This window comes from Armigeres subalbatus, chromosome 1, assembly GCF_024139115.2.
Source record: "Armigeres subalbatus isolate Guangzhou_Male chromosome 1, GZ_Asu_2, whole genome shotgun sequence".
Lineage (NCBI taxonomy): Eukaryota > Metazoa > Arthropoda > Insecta > Diptera > Culicidae > Armigeres > Armigeres subalbatus.
Window position 1 is genome coordinate 243,315,608 of NC_085139.1, and position 20,005 is coordinate 243,335,612.

Below are 20,005 nucleotides of genomic sequence, written 5' to 3' on the forward strand. Positions count from 1 at the left end.
GTTCAGTACCGCTAGTGACTCTAACAGGATATGACCTCTAGCGTTAGTAAACCGGGAACCCCAGTCCACTGCCCACGCATTGAAGTCACCTGCTACAACTACTGGTTTAAGGCCAGTTAGCTTCGCCGCAAGAATATCAACTACCCTAGTGTACTGCTCTATACTCCATCTAGGAGGACAGTAGCAGCTACAAAAGTAAACACCGTTTACCTTTGCTATGACGAAACCCTCATCGTTAGGCGAAGATATTATCTTCTGGATGGGGTAGCGCCCACAAGTCCAGATTCCCACCATACCGGACTTGTCCGCAATCCAGCTGCCGTTTCCAGCAGGGATGCGGTATGGGTCGAACAGCAAGGCAACATCAGTTTTACACTGGATAACCGACTGTTGTAGCAGCAGCTGGGCCGCCTCGCAGTGGTTCAAGTTTAGCTGTGTTACTTGCATGTCTGGACCCTTCTAGAGGCCGGACAGGCCTGCGCACCGGTGAGATGCCTGTTGTCTGCCCCCGTAGGACAGATCAGGCATCTCGGTGCAGCCTGGCAGGTGCGAGCCTGGTGGTTTCAGCTCCGCACCTACGGCACAGCTTACTACGGTCAGGTCCCTTACAGTCATAGGACTTATGACCGTGGCCAAGGCACCTGTAGCAGGCCTGATTGGGTTGGCTTGTGCTCAGCGAGCACACCGACCAACCCACCTTCAGTTTTACCTTATCCAGCACCTTCTTGGCCTCAGCCATAGGTACTTGGAATGAGGCAACCTGCATTCCCGCAAAGCCTTTGCGTAACCGAATCGCGGATTCCTGGATCTCGACATTACACTGATCCTTCAGTGCGTCTACCAGGTCTCCGGCTTCGGTTATTTCATCCATGCCCTTGCACTGGATGTTCAGGACTGGGCACAGGGCTCTAACCTGGACCCTGTCACCCAGGACCTCTTCCGTCAACTTTTATACTCGGAACTCTTCCGAGTAGCATCCCTTCAAGACGAGAATCATCTCGCCTTTGCGCGTTCTTCGGATGCAGTTGACATCCCTCCTAGACTAGAGAGCTTCTCGGTGCCTCTCATAGTCTTTAGGACTTCGGCGTAGCTTTATCGTCAGCCTTGACAATGATCGCTTCACCTCTATCCTTCCGCTTGCCACTCCCACTAGAAGGCGCACCCTTTTCCTCACGGGCTCTACCCTTCTTGACGGTGGCTGGATCCTCTCCCTTGGTCGCACTCCTTGCGACCTGCTGGCGGCGTCTTTTCCCCTTTTAGGATTCACTACCTTTGTCCATGGTAGATCTTCCTCCCGGCGGTCCTCTGGTATCTTCCTAGGTGGAGGTACCATTTTCCTCTCGGTCTCCACTCGGACCTTTTCTGCGGTCCGTGCCGAGGCTTTATTAGCTACTTTCAGGTCCGCCTCCTGCGTGACCCTACTAAGCTTAGGAGTTGCTCCGCTGTTAGCCATACGCCGTTTAAGTTCTGCAGTCTGGCTCTCCGCCAGCTGCTTCCCTTCTGCAAGGAGCCGAATCTTCGATTCGGCCTCCTTCGAGGCCTTCTTGGCTTGGCTAACCGCCAATTCCTTTTCTTCAGTAAGAAGACGGATCTTGTGCTCCGCCTCCTTACTGACTTCCAGCAAGGACTTCCACTCCGACTTCGCCTCCACGACTAGAGCGCAGATGGTTAGTACGGCCTGTTTTAAGTCCTTACTATAATTCACTCGGTTGTCCAGGAAGGACATGATTACGTCCGAAACGTCCGTAATCACCTCCATCGTCTGGACTCCATCCTCACCGTGGTTAGTCATCACCGAGTTAATGACTTTGGTCAGAGTGGGGCCGTCCATCTTAACATCCACCGGCACCTCTTCCGACCCACCACGTGCTCCGCCATCGCCTCCCCCCGGCGATCTTTGGGGTGACCGATCAAGGCCACTGCGCCTGGCGAAAGGGTTCTCCTTGTCGCCATTCGCCTCACCTCCTTCCTTCGTCGATTTTGTAATTTTTAATGGGAAACTCATGTCTGTTGGGTCCCCCTTGCGGCTGCTGTCGAATCCTGTTGGTGTAGTCGCCTTCGCGATCCCATGGTTATCTATACATACCTTGCGGCATGCAGGGAGGCCATGCGAGGGTTGACACTTTCGTGTTCAGAGCCAGATCAGCGCTAGTCAGGAAGGAGCATCTGAGCCTACTCCCACTCAGCTACCAGCTGAGCCACAGGATTGTACCGCGTGCCACAAGGCCTGCCACGGTTTTAGGGGACGGAAGACAGCCTGGCCATTAGCCCATTCGCCGTTTCAGGTCGGTGTCACCCGGCCTTACTAAGAGAATAGAATAACCAGACTACCAGCCCTTGCGTTCACAATATCTCAATATCCAAAAACAAGACCAATAACATGCAACCAGTATACCATAATCAGGATCTTACTGGGATCAATCCTGATGTGCCAATGGCACTCCCTGGGCTTGTGCTTTTGAAGCGGCACACAGTCGCTTTGATAGAGTCTGCTTACGGGCACTTGTGGTTTTTGGGAGGGATTTTAGCAGAGCCCACTGCTAAATCCCACCACGCCCTAGGCAGTTCTCCCTGACTCGCAGACAGCTGGGGAGGGTTGTCAAGCCCTTGGACATGGTCCATGCTGTCCCTACTGTCCCTGCTGCACCCTGCCCCCTGCTGCCCCCTGCTGCGGTAACCTTCCTGTCGAGACAGACGTGTGCAGACCACACATTGTCAACACGTGTACGGAGAAGCTCGACGATCTACTTACACGATTCTGGGAGCTGGAGTCGTGTAAAACGAACAGTGTGCTATCGCTGGAGGAATACGCCTGTGAGAAGATGCGACGATTCCTCTCTCTGGAGCGTCGTCTGGATACAAACCCGCAGCTGAAGCTGCAATACAGTGAATTTATTCAAGAATACCTCCACATGGGTCACATGGAGGAGGTAATTGGGGATGAAGAAGATGCTGCTTTACCACAGTACTTTATCCCACATCATTGCGTCATCAAACCCGATAGTACGACTACGAAACTTAGGGTGGTGTTTGACGCATCGTGTGTAGAGATGTCGTAAAATCCCGATTAATCGATTAGTTACTAATCTATTACTCTTGATTCTTGTCGATTATTGAATCGATTAATCATTGTATAGTAATCGATTCAAAATTAATCGATTATCACAACGATGAATCGATTAATCGAAATAATCAATTAATTTTCGACATCCTTATGATGTCGTAAAATTCTGATTAATCGATTAGTAACTAATCGATTACTCACGATTCATTTCGATTATTGAATCGATTAATCGTTGGGTAATAATCGATTCAAAATTAATTGATTATCACAACGATGAATCGATTAATCGAAGTAATCGATTAATTTGCGACATCTCTAATCGTGTGCTACGTCGACTGGAGTCTCCCTCAACAACGCCTTGATGGTGGGACCGACGGTTCAGGACGACATCATTTCAATCGTCCTTCGCTTCCGATTCCATCGGATTGCCATCGTAGCGGATGCCGAAAAAATGTACCACATGGTACTGCAGCAGTGGGCGAACCGAAAGTTGCACAAAATATTCTGGCGTGACGATCGGGAAGAAAGTATACGGATCTTCCAGCTGAATACCGTCACATACGGCACAGCTTCAGCGCCATACCTCGCGACGAAATGTCTCAAGCGGCTCGCAGAACTGGATGGACACAAGTATCCCAGAGCAGCAAGAATTCTCAGCACGGACTTCTATGTGGACGACATGATGACAGGCGTAGACAGCGAAGAAGAAGGCGTCCAACTATGCAGTGATATGCAGCAATTACTAAAAGGTGGAGGATTTAACTTAAGAAAGTGGAGCAGCAATTGTCCAGCCGTTCTAGAAAAAATACCAGCTGAACTCCAAGATGTACGCACGTCGTTTGAACTTGATGACTCGAGTGCTACCATTAAAACCCTTGGGCTGACCTGGGAGCAGGGATTGCCTAAATACTCAGAGCGGTGCGAAAAATGTTCGTGCAGCACCCAACTTCGGGAGCGCGTCTCTCAAATTTTGCGAGCTAAAGAGCCGAAGGTGCGCGGGCTCTCGCTGCTGCGTGCGAGTCAAAGGCTGCACTACCCTTTCGGGTAGCACGGGTAGTGCACATTGTGCATTTGGAATTCATCGAGAAATTGAAATCATGTTAAATGCCCATCAAATAATGGACGGCAAATATTAAATCTCTTCCATTTGGAACAAATGTGTTTCAATAGCCAGTAGATTATTTTCTCAATGATTTTTTTTTCGCACAGTAACATTGTAGTAACCGTCAAAATGAGCCATGGTGAAATAGCGGATACACAAGATGAATAATCATAAAATACATTGGGGTTGCTTTAGAGGCAAATTTTTATATATGGTTTTTGGAATTAAAGTAGTGAACGTATTTTTTTTTAAAGCAGGAGGTATTTCCTTATCTTTTTATTCATATTGCGAAATGTCGAACAAATAATGCGCCGATCAACCATCTTTCTATAGAACACCAAAGCGTGTAATAATCACCGTTTAGATCTCGAAAACCATGACGAAGCAAAACTGAAACAGTGCAGTTAGAGTGCTGCTCTGTGCATGACTCTTTGAGAGCTCCGAGCACGATCCGCACTTACTTGCCTCTCGCGATCTGAAAGGGCTCGCTCATAACAACGCGTGCTGCACGCAAAGAGTTTCATGCCGCACCATATCCCTGCCTGGGAGCCTAGGGTAGATGTTTTTCGCTTCAAGGTGCCAGATTGGAATTCATCGGTCGTCTGCAAACGATCAGTTATCTCCGATTTAGCTCGATTAATTGGAGTCGTAACCGTTTCCGCCAAAATATTTGTTCAATCTCTCTGGAAGAAGAAGGTGTCTTGGGACGAACCGCTGCAAGACGACCTTCAAGAGCAATGGGTGGAGTTTCGAATAAGCCTCTCTAGACTTGAATTTCTGGAAATTCCGAGATGGATCGCATTCCGGACAAATTGTCTTTCGGTGGAGCTTCACGGTTTTTGCGATGCTTCGACGAAGGCCTACGGAGCGTGCATATATGTTCGGTGTACGCATTCGGATGCGACAATCACCACTAATCTGCTGGTAGCAAAGTCACGAGTGTCCCCGCTAGCAGAGCTGGGAAAGAAAAGGAAGCAGCTCACAATTCCTCGGCTAGAGTTGTCCTCCGATGTGCTATTAGCTCATCTCTACGAGAAAACAGTTGCAAGCATTCCGGTTTCCGCCCAGTCATATTTCCACACCGACTCCATGATTGTGCGTTACTGGATCTTATCAAATCCGTCGCGGTACCAAATGTTCGTGGCGAACAGGATCTCGGAAGTGCAACACCTGACGAAAAATGGTACGTGGAGACACGTAGCAGGAACGGAAAATCCAGCGGATGCACTTTCGCGCGGCATTACACCAGGAGATCTACAAAATAATTCGCTGTGGTGGGAAGGGCCACCCTGGCTGAAACAAGAAAAGGAATACTGGCCAGAAACCCAAGAAATCGTATTGGAAGAACTGGATCGATCGCACCTCGAGGAAAGTTCTGCTGTAGTATCCGTAGCTACAATCTCACCACCAAGTGACATCTTCAGTCTACGTTCCACGTTGCACCGACTGGAAAAACTTGTTGCCCTACTGCTGCGTTTTAAATACAACACTCTCCATGCACGCGGGTCAATCTCCAAAAGGCTCGGTGCGGTGACACTTTCGGAGCGGAAGAACGCGCTACTGAAACTAGTGAAATTGTCACAGCATGAATGTTTCTCCCAAGAAATCGTCGACCTTAAAGGAAAGGGCGAAGTTCGCCCAACGTCTCGAATCAGGACATTACACCCACGCTTGATTGAAGGCGTACTCCGAGTCGGCGGCCGGCTGGAGAATGCCCCAATCTCCATAAATCGGAAGCATCCCATACTGTTGGACAAAAATCATCCTCTGACATTCATGATCATGCGTCGTTTCCACTTTGAACATCTTCACGCTGGACCTCAACTGTTGGTAGCCAGTGTACGCGAACCATATTGGCCACTCAGCGCTCGAAGTCTTCCTCGTACGATTGTGCACAGATGCCTCACCTGTATCCGTAATAAGCCAGTCGTGCAGGATCAATTGATGGTCGATCTCCCAGTGGAACGAGTCACTCCAGCTCCACTATTTCTCCGGGTTGGCGTTGATTATTGTGGTCCTATCCTGAACTGCTACCCCAACAGAAGGCGAACTACAGTGAAGCATTACGCTGCAGTTTTGTATGCCTGGTCACCAAAGCGGTTAATATTGAGATGTTTGCAGATTTAAATACTTCAGGATTCCTGGCCGCTCTGAAGAGGTTCGTGGTCAAGAGGGAAAAACCGGTCCTCATAACGTGCGACAACGGGTCCAACTTTGATAGAGCAAGGCGGCAGCTAGACGAATTAGCTGCACTTTTCAAGGATCAGCAGTCCCAGTGTTCAATCGCAGCTGGCGCTGCGGACATAGGGATTAAATTTAAATTCATTCCAGCCAAATCCCCAAACTTCGGCGGTTTGTGGGAGGCGGCAGTCAAGTCAATGAAGCAACATTTGAAGAAGACGATTGGCCTGAGGACGGTTACTCCCGATGAGCTCAACACGGTCTTGACACAAATCGAAGCGTGTCTGAACTCCAGGCCGCTCACGCAAATCAGTAACGATCCTAGCGACTTGAGCGTACTGACACCCGGCCATTTTCTTGTGCAGCGACCGCTGACTGCGGTGGCAGGGCCGTGGCTGAAGGATATTCCAGAGGGTCGACTCTCCAGGTGGCAGCAGGCGGAAAACTTTGTCCAGCGAGTGTGGTCCAGATGGTCCACGCAATACTTGTCCGACCTGCATAACAGGACCAAGTGGTCCCGGCAGAAGAATAATTTATTTGTTGGCACTATGGTGCTGATCAAGGAGGACAACCTCCCTCCTCTTAAATGGCTTCTAGGCAGAGTGATTCAGGTTCATCCCGGAGCCGATGGAAATATCAGGGTCGTCACCGTGCGGACCAAGGATGGGAACATCGTTCGTGCTATCTCAAAGATATGCATCTTACCCATTTCCGACAACGACCAACCACCAGCGACTGGGGAGAACTAGGCCTCTCCCAACGAAGGCGCAAGGGCGCCTGCGGGAGCCACCCGGCTCCCGCATACCATTTAAGTCTATGTGCTTTATAGATTTTCAAAAAGCTTAAGGAATATTTTGTTTGCATAGCCACCACTGCCGCGGCCGGCGGCAGATCAGCGATAACATCCACGAGAAACAACTCCTACGAATACCCATCGTCATTCCGTCAACGCCTGTGATTGCCGAGATGATCGGATTGCCAGTGTAGTCTAGCTGTTCTTCTTTCCGGATGATCCCGGACCGATTTCGCGATGAATGCACCCCCAGTCACGGAATCAGGCACGCCCCCGTGTCTATGTTCGCTCGTCAAGCTTCTACCTGTGGCTCCATCAGTTTGCGGTCAATCTGGGAACTCCGTCGTACAGAGTTCAGTGCGTGATTTCTCTTGTTTCGGACTGCAGAACGATCGCGTGATCGGCCGAAATATTTGTTCTGCATTGCGAGGCCGGTAATAAAAATCAGTGCAGTGCGAGATTTCTCTTGTTTCAGACTGCAGAATGATCGCGCGATCGGCCGAAATATTTGTTCTGCATTGCGCGGCCGGTAATAAAAATCAATTCAGTGCGTGATTTCTCTTGTTTCGGACTACAGAACGATGATGCGTTCGGCCGAAATATTTGTTCTGCATTGCGCGACCGGTAATAAGAGTAGCTATCGAACAAGTATGTGCAGTGCGTGTTTTAGTCGTCGGGAAAGAAATAAATCTATCTTGTGTTCGGTGGCTCATGCGCATGTCGCGCGCGGTCGGAAAAAGCGATTTCTTCAATAGTTTGCTGTAGCCATCGAGCAAGTGAGTACAGAGTGCTGCGCTTCCGTGCGGTCGTCCAAAACGCGAATCTGCTTAGCTTTCATATGCCACCGGGCGTGCATGTTTTTTAACTTTTATCTCGTATTAGTGTTATTTCCCCTCCCATAGATCGCATCGCTTACCAAAGTGAATCCAGATAAATTACCCTTTGTAACTAAGACAATATCCTATCCCAAGACAATCGTGGAGATGCAGAGGTATACTCGGTCTCTAGTAGCAACGAGAGTCGGACTAACAATCCTTCCATTCCTATATGACCGTAAGGACGTGGCCGGCGCCGTTATTGACTTTAAATATTTGAGCTCCCGAAACGTGTACATTGAGAATGGGTAGCTAATCCCAAGCCCCATTCATTGTGTTCTCTGTACAATTTCGCAAGTTCAGTCAATCACGGAGTAGCAACTACGAATTGTGCGGTCATAATGCTCATGCTCATGCAATCTGGGAACTCCGTCGTACAACTTGCTCATCGTGGTCAACTCGAGATCGTCGTTTGGCAGCCGCAAGTATCATCCCATCATCCACTACACCAGAACTCTCTGGTTAGATCAAACTCGTTCCATCTGGCGAACGCAACATCATCGGCGCAGGAGCGTCCTCGGAGGCGCGCAAGCCTCCGCGACAGGGAAGTCGTTTTTAGATTGTTTTTGACTTTTAAAAAATCGCCTCTCATCTGTTTCAGTCGATCATCTCGCAGACGGCACTGTGTTGAAGCGCACAGCCGTTCGAAACATCTACAATACGGAGCTCGGTGGGATTTCTACGTGATCGAGAGAGAGGACGAAGATTCGAATTCGACGAATGTCAGGACCGATAATAAGGAAGAATTACTCCCACGCCGGTGGTGCGATACCATCGATACCCGATATTTGAAAGTGGAAATTGATAAATTGTAAAATAGTCATAAATTAACAGTCAATGCTGAATTCATAGATATACTATTCTAGCACAGGGCCTATTCATTAACTTGAAATACCGCGTATTCCAAGGCGGCCGGTATGTAAAATGTTGGAAGTTTTTGCATACAAATTCTCGTAATTAAGGTATCATGTTTTGTATTTTGGTCCACTCTGCAACGCGCATCAGCATAACTGATGCGCGCGAGAATGTAACTCACTCTAGAATAGGTAAACTGTCCCAGGTAAACTGCAGCCTCTAATTGTATCTGATATACACACCCAGTTGATCTCTCTGAATGCTCAGAGATTAGAGAATCCATTATATCGTAATCAGAGATGTCCATCTCCTCAGTGTGGTGAAAAGAAATTTTAATACACTCACACGCACCGTTGCATTTGAACGGGAGCGCGCCTCTTACGTTTGAATTCACCACAGCTTTGGAGAAGTGTGTGATAAAAGAAGATCGAACAAAATGAACCGAGCGCACAATCAACAGCAGAACAGTGCAGTGTAGAAAAAGGGCCCTAAAACGCACTGCAGTGAGCGCTGATAAATGCGCCGTGTATACGCGCCGGTGGCATTTCTGTGTGGATATTACTGCTGAGCTAATAGAATTGACCGAGCAGTTCGTAGCGAATTTTTTTAGGAAATAATATTGAATGTTCTTAAGTCTTTTGTTTTTCAGCTTAATACATTTGCATGTAAAGCATTATGATTGCCCTAATGAATTATTTTCTCACACGGCACTTTTTCGGTCATTCGAAAAATCTAATTTTACTGAAAATTTACGAATTCTATAACTGCCGTATAATGCAAGGCAAGTGGGTTGGACAAGACGCTTGAATTGAACTCGAATTGAACGTCTAAACACCTCCATTCAACTCAATTGAACGAAAAGCATCGTGGAGCATCGTGGAATAAAAACCGAGTTTAAACAAATGTATTCATGATCCCCTTCGATGCAGGGTACTGCAGAGAGCATGAACGCTACGTTGACTGGACAATTAGTGGACATCATACCTTAGAGGAGTGTACTAAAGCGCAAAGGCCTGCCGAGAATATTAATCATTTTCCACATACATATTAACAATTTGGAAATTACAATGAATAGTAAAATTCACGTAAATTTCACTAGTATCACTAACCACAAGAAAATTAATCTATTTTACGATTCTTGCGACTGACATACAGCGACTCCCGAGGCGACTCCATACTCGATTTTTCCAGTTTTCAGGCCACGCACAAAATTTTTGTTGAATCCCAAGCATCTGACCATCTGAGCAAGGGTCATAGTGCCTTTCGTATCACGACCAAGTTTTCTCGAATTTAGCTAATAAATATGGGGTAAATTGGTTCGGTGTTAAATTTTGGGTAAATTATTTTAATTTTGGAATACTTAAAAAAAAATTGTCCATGTTAAATTATGTATGCAACAAACTTCACTGCATTTGACTAACAATCCTTCTGTAACTTATGATATTGAATTTGGAAACTAAAAACTCGCTTGAGAAATCATATCAGCCGTATCAGTATCAGCCGGTATTCCCAACATGGTATTGCGCTACATATTTAAGTTCCAATGCAAGTAGCTGTAACATAAATTCTCGAGTGGGCACAACGAAGGAGTACAGAGTACAGAGGAGTTTTGGCAAACAAATGTTACCATTTTTAGTTTTTCAGCCGGTGTCGGGAATACCACCCGCAACCCCATATTTTTTATCAAATCTCTTCGAAGCCTACGGAAATTCCAATGTACAGTGGACTCGAATACCTACAGGGTGGAATTGTGTTTGATAATCACAACATAGGGTTCATTACTTCTAGTGATATTTTTAAAGGCATTTTTAAGGTAAGGTTCCATTTACGTATTGGGGGCCGTACACAAATTACGTAAGCATTTTTCTGGGTTTTTCAACCCCCTCCCCCCATGTAAGATTTTTCCCATACAAATATTTTTTTTTATTTATATGGAAAATGGCTAAGTGGTAGCCATATGACCAACAATCCCGACCATTTAAGTACCGACTGCGTTTTTATTCCAAAAACAAATGGGTGAAATTAAATTTAAAACCCTGATAAATCCACCTAGGAATAATGGTGCCTTTCTCGTATATTATAATAATAGTATTTCGGCCATAACTTTTGAGCCCATAGTCTGTATTTGGATTGAATAAACAGACCCCATTCAATTTTGGCGACACGTTCGGAAATGTGAGAAATGAAACGCTAATTTAGAAATCTTAACGTTTAAACAAAAAAAATCACCTTTTTTTCTTAAATTGTTTTTTGTCGGTTTCCGGGTCTAATCAATTTCTTTTACGAAAATTCCGATATTTAGGCGATTATCTTAAAAAAAAACTTAAGCGATTTTTTTGCCTTTTTCTACGTCGATTTTTGGGTCTAACCAATTTGTTTCAAGAGGGTTACGATATTTACGTGGTTTATAAGCAATATCAAAAATATAAAAAAAATTGTTTTGCCAATATCGAATGGTTGTTGCCAAAATCGAATGGGGCCTGTATTGGTTTTTCGGGGCTTCCTTAGCCGTGCACTGAGATGCGCGGGTACAAAGCAAGACCATGCTGAAGGTGGCTGGGTTTGATTTCCGGTCCGGTCTAGGAAATTTTTGGGTATCGGGCATAAAAGTATCATCGTGTTAGCCTCATGCAAACGAATGCAAAAATTTTAATTTGGTAATCCCAGTGGCAGTAAGGGGTCGTACACTAATTACATAAACATTTTTCCTGGGTTTTTCGAACCCCTCCTCCCTTCATATAAGATTTTTCCTACTTAAATGATTATTCGTTTATACGGAGCGTAAGAAAATGACAGATCCCCCTCCTCTTTAAGTGTACAGCCCTAATGCCAATAAGAAGAAGATGATATTGGCTTTTCGCTACTTCTTGGTATACGAGAAGGAAAACAGTTGCTCAGTCTAGGCTAGATAATTTATAATTCGTCATAAATACAAATACTATTCTTCATGATAGGCCAGAGCTTACAAATTTTCTAGGGTTCAGGGTCTCCAGTAGCATTGCAAGCAAAGGCGTAGGATTGGCAATCCGGAGATGGCGAGTTAGATTCTCGGTCCGGTCTAGGATGTTTTCAGGTTGGACACCCTGGGCATAGTGTATCCTTATACTTACCACACAAGATACATACTCATGCAATGGCGGGCATAGAAAGCTTTCAATTAATAACTGAGGAAATGCTAATAAAATACTAATTTGAAAGTAGGCCAAGTTCCAGTTGGAATGTAAGAGTTAAGAAGAAGAAGAAGGGTCCAGATAATCTCTCAGGTAATAAAAATTACGAACACTTTGAATTTAATAATACGTTTTGTTGACCGCACGAAAAAATACACAATTCGAAGAAAATTATTTTTAATTAATTGCGTATTATTCGGCAACTCGGCCGTACGAAAACCATTTTTTTGTTAAATATCTTGGCTGCGCATATGCACAGCACATGTTTCGAAATGGACAAATTGATATGAAATTTGCGAAAAAGAATCCACGTGTCTTGGAGGGACTCGAATCCTCAACCTCCTACTCTCTAGATAGGCGTGATAACCCCTACACAACAAGACCACTTAAAGGTCAGGTTTGCGGAAAAGTCATCAGAATACGAGTACCAAACTCCACCGCGGTTAGCTCTCTTTTTGCAAATTGAATATCTTTCGGATGCTTGATTTGTCCAATCTCCACATGTGCTTTACTATTGTATACCCACAGCCAAGCGAGTGCACATTGTTTATTAAACGAGAGGATCGCACTCCATGCCCCCAGGAACTGTCTGGGTGGGACGGTATAGAATGCGAATTCAATCGCACTCTGCTGTGCCAAAGGCTTGCTTGGCTAAAGCATTTGATGAGTTTGATTGCCTTAACGTAAGCGGTCGCGTGTACTCAGACGACTAATGACGGTGAAAGACCGACACTTGATTACAATTAATTGCATATTATTCGGCAACTCGGCCGTACGAAAACCATTTTTTGTTAAATATCTTGGCTGTGCATATGCACAGCATATGTTTCGAAATGGACAAATTGATATGAAATTTGCGAAAAAGAATCCACGTGTCTTGGAGGGACTCAGACCCTCAACCTCCTACTCTCTAGATAGGCGTGATAACCCCTACACAACAAGACCACTTAAAGGTCACGTTTGCGGAAAAGCCATCAGAATCCGAGTACCAACCTCCACCGCGGTTAGCTCTCTTTTGTGCAAATTGAATATCTTTCGGATGCTTGATTTGTCCAATCTCCACATGTGCTTTACTGTTGTATATCCACAGCCAAGCGAGTGCACATTGTTTATTAAACGAGAGGATCGCACTCCATGCCCCCAGGAACTGTCTGGGTGGGACGGTATAGAATGCGAATTCAATCGCACTCTGCTGTGCCAAAGGCTTGCTTGGCTAAAGCATTTGATGAGTTTGATTGCCTTAACGTAAGCGGTCGCGTGTACTCAGACGACTAATGACGGTGAAAGACCGACACTTGATTACAATTAATTGCATATTATTCGGCAACTCGGCCGTACGAAAACCATTTACGAAAACCTTTAAGTGGTCTTGTTGTGTAGGGGTTATCACGCCTATCTAGAGAGTAGGAGGTTGAGGGTTCGAGTCCCTCCAAGACACGTGGATTCTTTTTCGCAAATTTCATATCAATTTGTCCATTTCGAAACATATGCTGTGCATATGCACAGCCAAGATATTTAACAAAAAAATGGTTTTCGTACGGCCGAGTTGCCGAATAATATGCAATTAATTGTAATCAAGTGTCGGTCTTTCACCGTCATTAGTCGTCTGAGTACACGCGACCGCTTACGTTAAGGCAATCAAACTCATCAAATGCTTTAGCCAAGCAAGCCTTTGGCACAGCAGAGTGCGATTGAATTCGCATTCTATACCGTCCCACCCAGACAGTTCCTGGGGGGCATGGAGTGCGATCCTCTCGTTTAATAAACAATGTGCACTCGCTTGGCTGTGGGTATACAATAGTAAAGCACATGTGGAGATTGGACAAATCAAGCATCCGAAAGATATTCAATTTGCAAAAAGAGAGCTAACCGCGGTGGAGGTTGGTACTCGGATTCTGATGGCTTTTCCGCAAACGTGACCTTTAAGTGGTCTTGTTGTGTAGGGGTTATCACGCCTATCTAGAGAGTACGAGGTTGAGGGTTCGAGTCCCTCCAAGACACGTGGATTCTTTTTCGCAAATTTCATATCAATTTGTCCATTTCGAAACATATGCTGTGCATATGCACAGCCAAGATATTTAACAAAAAATTATTTTATTAAAATTAAATTAGGTGGTATTTAAAAGTTGTAGGAATTGCTGTAACCCGAGAAATTTTATTGAAGCCGATACTGAATAAAAGGCGTGTGCCTTTGGGAGATGGCGCAAACCAGGAATATACATAGCGAAACTTTAATCTAAAGTATCCTCGAATATAAGAAATATGTATCTGCATAAAAAAAGTGCTTCATTTCTTGTCAATAGGAATGGAGTGAGGGGTCTCCAGTTAGCCGCGAGCAAAGGCATAGGATTGCCAATCCGGAGATAACGAGCTCGATTCTCGGTCTGGTCTAGGATGTTTTCGGGTGGGAAACATTCGCGACTGCCTGGGCCTAGTGTATGTATTGAACATGCCATAAGAGGATAACCAATAGTAAAGTTAACGTTGTCCACTGTATCCGCATGGTGATGGAGAGTGTTCTTATCTTTATAATGCATTGATTCAATTAACTTGTAATCTCTGATGAATTGAATAATATCTACATTTCATTTTTTGGGGTATCCAGTTAGCTTTGCGAGAAAAGGCGTAGGATTGTCAATCTTGAAATGACAAGGCCGATTCTCGGTCCGGCCTAGCATGTTTTCAGAAGACATGACAACAATATGTCTTTATTAAAGAAGCTTGCAGCCCTTAGGCCTTGGCTGACTCGTCACTGGATAGCGTGAAACATTCTCGGCTCTTTGGGCACAGTTTTTCCATTGTACTTGGCACACAATATTCATGCAGTTGGCGGGCAAAGAAAAGCATTTAATTAATAACTGTGGAAATGCTAATAAAACACTAAGTTGAAAAGCATACCAAGTTCTGGTTGAAATGTAGAACCATTGAAGAAGAATAAGATAAGTAACAGCTACATTGAAACGCAGTATGAAAAAAATATTATTTATAGTCCGGGACATCCTGGCTACGATCTGGCGATGGGCTAAACAATAGGATGTCAATAGCCTGATGAAAACGATAGTTTGACTGAATGTATCCATTTTAACATTATCCTTCTATTCATCCAGCGTCTGACCATCTATGGAGTAAAGCTTAAATATTCATTATAATGAAATTAACACTCGAGCACGCGTGATGTTGTATTTTGTACAACATTTATGAAAAATCATCGCTCGTGGTACACAGCACGAGCGAGCCTGCATGAGCGTTTCAGGATCGAGAACGTCTTAACGGTTAAAATAAATCATTCGATCTCTACCACATCGCACCAATTTACTGCTGCGATCCTGAAAGAGCGCACACTGGCGTGTACACGGCAGTGAATACGCAGCCGAGCGTGTGCGAGCGTTTTTCTAAGCACAAGTTTGGTACACATGCACTGTAGCATGCAGGCACCTACACTCACCGGCGTTCGGTAAACTCACCAGCGAAAGAAAGAGTGGGTCGCATAAAGTGTGGTGAGTATTGTTTGTAGGCTCAAATTTTTGCATTTCTCATGCGCTACAGTGCAAACACTGTGGTGAAATGCCATCTCTGATCGTAATAGATAGCTTAGCAGGTAGGTTTCGTCAGTTCAATTTGAGTGCGCGATCAAGTGGGACATAATATACGTCGTCTCCGTAATAAACGCAGTATTTCATTACAATTTCAGTCTCCACTTGTGTAATGGAAGAACTTCTAAGTTGTACGGGATAAGTCTACCGTCGAGTGAAACAAACTCACCAACTGCGTGATTTCGAACCGGGACAGAAACGGACGAGAAAACGTGTTGTGACTATCATTGTGACCAGTGACCTAGTATCGAAGAAGAATTTACAGAATTGTTTATACGATCTTCTATATATAGAATGTAGAAGATCATAATGGAACGCACACACGGTCAAGCAGTTTGACCAACATTGACTCCACCTCTAGTTTATTCAAACATCCATCATGTTTTACCAACAGCGGCACGAACAATCAAATTATTCGACCAACAATATTTATCATGCTACGTACACACCAGTCAAGCAGTTTGACGAACATTGACTCCGCCCCCAAGAAAACGCTTCAGTTGCTGCTTTGTTTGAACGTGTGTGAAGTTGTTCGAACAACCATTTGACAGTTGACAGCTCGGTTGGAAAAAATTAAAACGGTTTGATTTTGGTTTGAGTTGTCGGGGGTGGAGTCAAGGTTCGCCGAACATGTTTGAGCATTTGTAGTGAAGTTGCACAAACCTCCATATATTTTTTGATGGTTGGTGCTCAAGTTGGCGCTTCGGTCGTTCGTGTGTGATATTGTTGGTCGAATAAATTGAATGTTCGTGCCGCTGTTGGTAAAACTGGATGGATGTCTGAATAAACGAGAGGTGGAGTCAATGTTGGTCAAACTGCTTGACCGTGTGTACGTTCCATCACACACAAACGACCGAAGCGCCGACTTGAGCACCAACCTTCCAAAAATATATAGAGGTTTGTGCAACTTCACTACAAATGCTCAAACATGTTCTGCGAGCCTTGACTCCGCCCCCGACTACTCAAACCAAAATCAAACCGTTTTAATTTTTTTTCCAACCGAGCCGCCAACAACCGTCAAACGGTTGTTCGAACAACTTCACATATAGGGTCAAACAAAGCAGCAACCGAAGCATTTTCTTGGGGGCGGAGTCAATGTTGGTCCAACGTGTTTGAGCGTGTGTACGTTACATAACATAACGTTAAAGGCTTATTTTAATGGAAAACCGAGTAATGTTCAGGTCAGCCATGCAGACGTACCTTGACGAGCGTACATTCATGGATAGATGGAACAGACAGTTTTTGGTCCTGTGACTGTTCCCTGGCAATCCACCAGATCCCTCGCCTTCAGACCAATTTGTCTGATAGACACTGTGTAGAGAAGTTAACCCCAAATAGGCTGTTATCGTAATCGTATACGCGAATGCAGGGATTGTCGAGGAAGTAATTCGAATTTCCATGTGGCCCCATTTTCGGATTATTTTAAAACGATTAAAAATATTTATTTGTAAATTGCCAAATCCATTCCTTATATAATTTATTGATATTCTCTTCATAAACAGTTGTTTAATTTATAAAAAATCAACAAATCTCGCTTAGTTTTTATCAACACTTAACTAACAGAGAATAAAGCTAGACCAACATTTGAAAAGGGCGTAACAGCCCTTTTCAAATGTTGCAAATGTTGGTCAACAAATAGTAGTTGCTGTTCCTACTGGGAAATCTGGTCGTCCATAGCCTGACACATCAAATATGACACACAATTAACAACAATGCTGCTGCCATAACTGCAGTAATGGTATTCTGTCGAACAGTTCTGTTGATATCCATCAGAACAACACGTGATCTTGCATTTATTCTGTATGTCAGTCGAAATTAATTGAAATTTGGTGAAGTGCAGCAATTGGACATTCTCAAGGTACAAAGGCTTTTTGATCGTGACCTGAACGGTGCAATTATCAATAGTTTGCTTCTCGAACATGATGTCGTATGTGCGCAAATTGTTCAGGATCGGAACTTTTTTCGAAGCCAACAGTTTATTTTCCACCATCACGATTATTTCGACTTCCGCAGGCGTTTTTATTTGCGATTTTGCACCGACGAGGACACCCATCCCGTATAGATTGGCTGGCGACTCCACAGTCAGACGGAACGATGTATCTACGTTGGTACTGAAACTGGTCTCGGAGAAGAAATGCAATTTTTCACACAATACTTCCTTCGAGTCGAGTACAATACTGGAAGGACCGTTTTCCCCTTCCCATGATTCAATTACTTCTTGCAGCTGACCCTTCAGACAATTGATAGCTGGTCGATCAGTGATCATTATTAGGCCTTCATTGCTCAGCTCAAGGAAACCTTTCTGCTTGAAGAATTTGAGTGGATTATCGCAAATCATCTCCAGGCAAATTCTATCAACCACGTCAAATTTGTATTTTCTGTTGTGTTCAAATATTGCCAAGACATTCTTTTCACTTATTTTATTATAAAATGCTTCCTGGCACTTCAGACTCAAAATGTCCAACAAATATTTCTCCGAGGCATAGTAAATGTCCAGCATATTACTGGCAGTGATGTTTACATTCTCGTAATAGATGTGCTTCAGAACTTCAGTGAATATGTCTGGCTCGATATCCGTAACGATGACTGGAGCAAAGTCTTTATTCGCTTTTGCCTCAGCAAAGTGTCCATTTATTTGAGCGTAAAACACCTCGCTGCCCAGCGTGATGATTATTTTGTGAGCGTGAATCAGCACTCCAGCCTTGCCTACTCTGAAGACCACATCCGAGAGGTATTCGTTGTTGACGAGCTGCTTTAGTCTACTTGTTATTGGTGAGGTGAAATCGATGTCTCGCGCCAGCCTGGAAAATAAAAATAAAAACCCAGAATAATCTACCTAGCGGTAATAGCGCCTTTCTCGTGTATTATGAAATATGACAAGAAAAGCACATAAGGGAGGTCAAAATTGCACTAGAAGGCCCGGAGAAACATAGTGTTACACACAGCGAAAAAAAGTTGTGATTCCATCATTTTTTAAATTTCATTTCAAAAGTTTGCAAAATTTGGTATTTATAACAGCTAAAACTTTTCAGTCAAATACAAAATTCCAACGTTAGAGCTTCGCAAGTCGTCTACTTGCAAAAGAAGCTGCTGACCCTCCGCCACACTGGTGGTTGTTTACAAGATCATTTTCTGATGTTCGAGCGCATCGTCCGAGACTACAAGTCGACCGGCGCGAACCTGGAAGAGATCGACATTGTGTGCTACCTTCTGCTCACGCTAGGGCCAAGTTTTGCGACCGTCGCACAGTGCTTCGAACAGGACAAAAATCATAACTTAAGCCCTCAGTACACTGTTTGTCATGATGACAAATATTTGTCAAGTTTATCCGGAAATCTATCAGACTGACCAGAAATCGACATGGATATCAGGCTGACTTGACAAATATTTGTCATTATGACCAGTGCTGCAAAGTGTCACCGTACAAGTCACGCAAAGCGTGACAATAACAAAATCCAGGTCATGTGTCAAGTACTCAATTGTGATGCTCAATGTGGATCTCACATGCTTGGTGTAACGATCACCATGAAAGTGACATTTTAGCAACTAGCGCTTGGTCACTCACCATGTCTTCACTTCTTCTGCCTGTGATCACCAGCATGAATGATAGGAAATCTTTCCTGATGTTGTGGTTGTCATATCCATGTCATCTTGACTATCGTGATGATCACTTGACCTATGCGGTGTTTGGTTCGAAATCAACGCTCGACAGCAATGGAATAATCCACTTAGCGGAATTAATGGATTTTGCTGTGATAAAAATGCATGAAGCCAAAATAGAATTTTTGGGAACATTTAAGTGTTCTTATTGTTTATATTGACTTTTGTGCAATATTTTAAGAGGTGCTATTAAAAGAAAAGTACATACATAGTTTTTCCAAATTTGATCCAGACTATCTTTTGAAAAAGGCCAAATTTTTTATTGATTTTTCAAATGGATACAATTAAAAACGACGCATCCTACAAAAAATGTTGTATGGGTGACTATCGCAAAATCAGTCAAAGTTTCTAATAAAGATATCGGAAACAATTCAAATTGAGCCCTACACTGAAAAAAATCAGTTTCAACAGTTTCAAAAATTAAAACTCGATTTGCGAAGAAACGCTTTTTGATTTGTATGAAATTGTGTCTCAAGATAGGTGATTATGTTCCTACCAACCGTCCATACATCGCAAGCTTGACACTTTTAAGGGAAAAAAGTTTTTCTAACAAAAAATTTTTCTTGTCGGAATTGATTTTTTTTCTCAGTGTCAAGGAGTGCCAGTGGATTTAACATATACATACATATATTTAAATATTCCTGTACAGTCAAGCAGAGTACAATATTTAGGTCGTAACTAATCGCAACAGATAAAAATACACTGAAAATAA

General features: G+C 44.1%; 2 protein-coding genes across 2 annotated transcripts in view; one reads left to right on the forward strand and one right to left on the reverse strand.

Moving 5' to 3' along the window:
• Nucleotides 1-4,688: 4,688 nt before the first annotated feature.
• Nucleotides 4,689-7,096, forward strand: LOC134207163 (uncharacterized). Its single transcript, XM_062682885.1, has 2 exons — nucleotides 4,689-6,161; nucleotides 6,209-7,096. The coding sequence occupies exons 1-2, from the start codon at nucleotides 4,689-4,691 to the stop codon at nucleotides 7,094-7,096; spliced, it is 2,361 nt and encodes a 786-aa protein (XP_062538869.1).
• A 9,977-nt stretch (nucleotides 7,097-17,073) lies between these two features.
• LOC134212200 (BTB/POZ domain-containing protein 6-like) overlaps nucleotides 17,074-20,005 on the reverse strand; it is a 30,844-nt gene continuing 27,912 nt past the window's right edge. Inside the window, exon 2 of the mRNA XM_062689849.1 lies at nucleotides 17,074-18,434. Within this exon, the coding sequence (XP_062545833.1) occupies nucleotides 17,285-18,434 (1,150 nt within the window). The 3' untranslated portion in view covers nucleotides 17,074-17,284. The remainder of the gene's footprint in view (nucleotides 18,435-20,005) is intronic.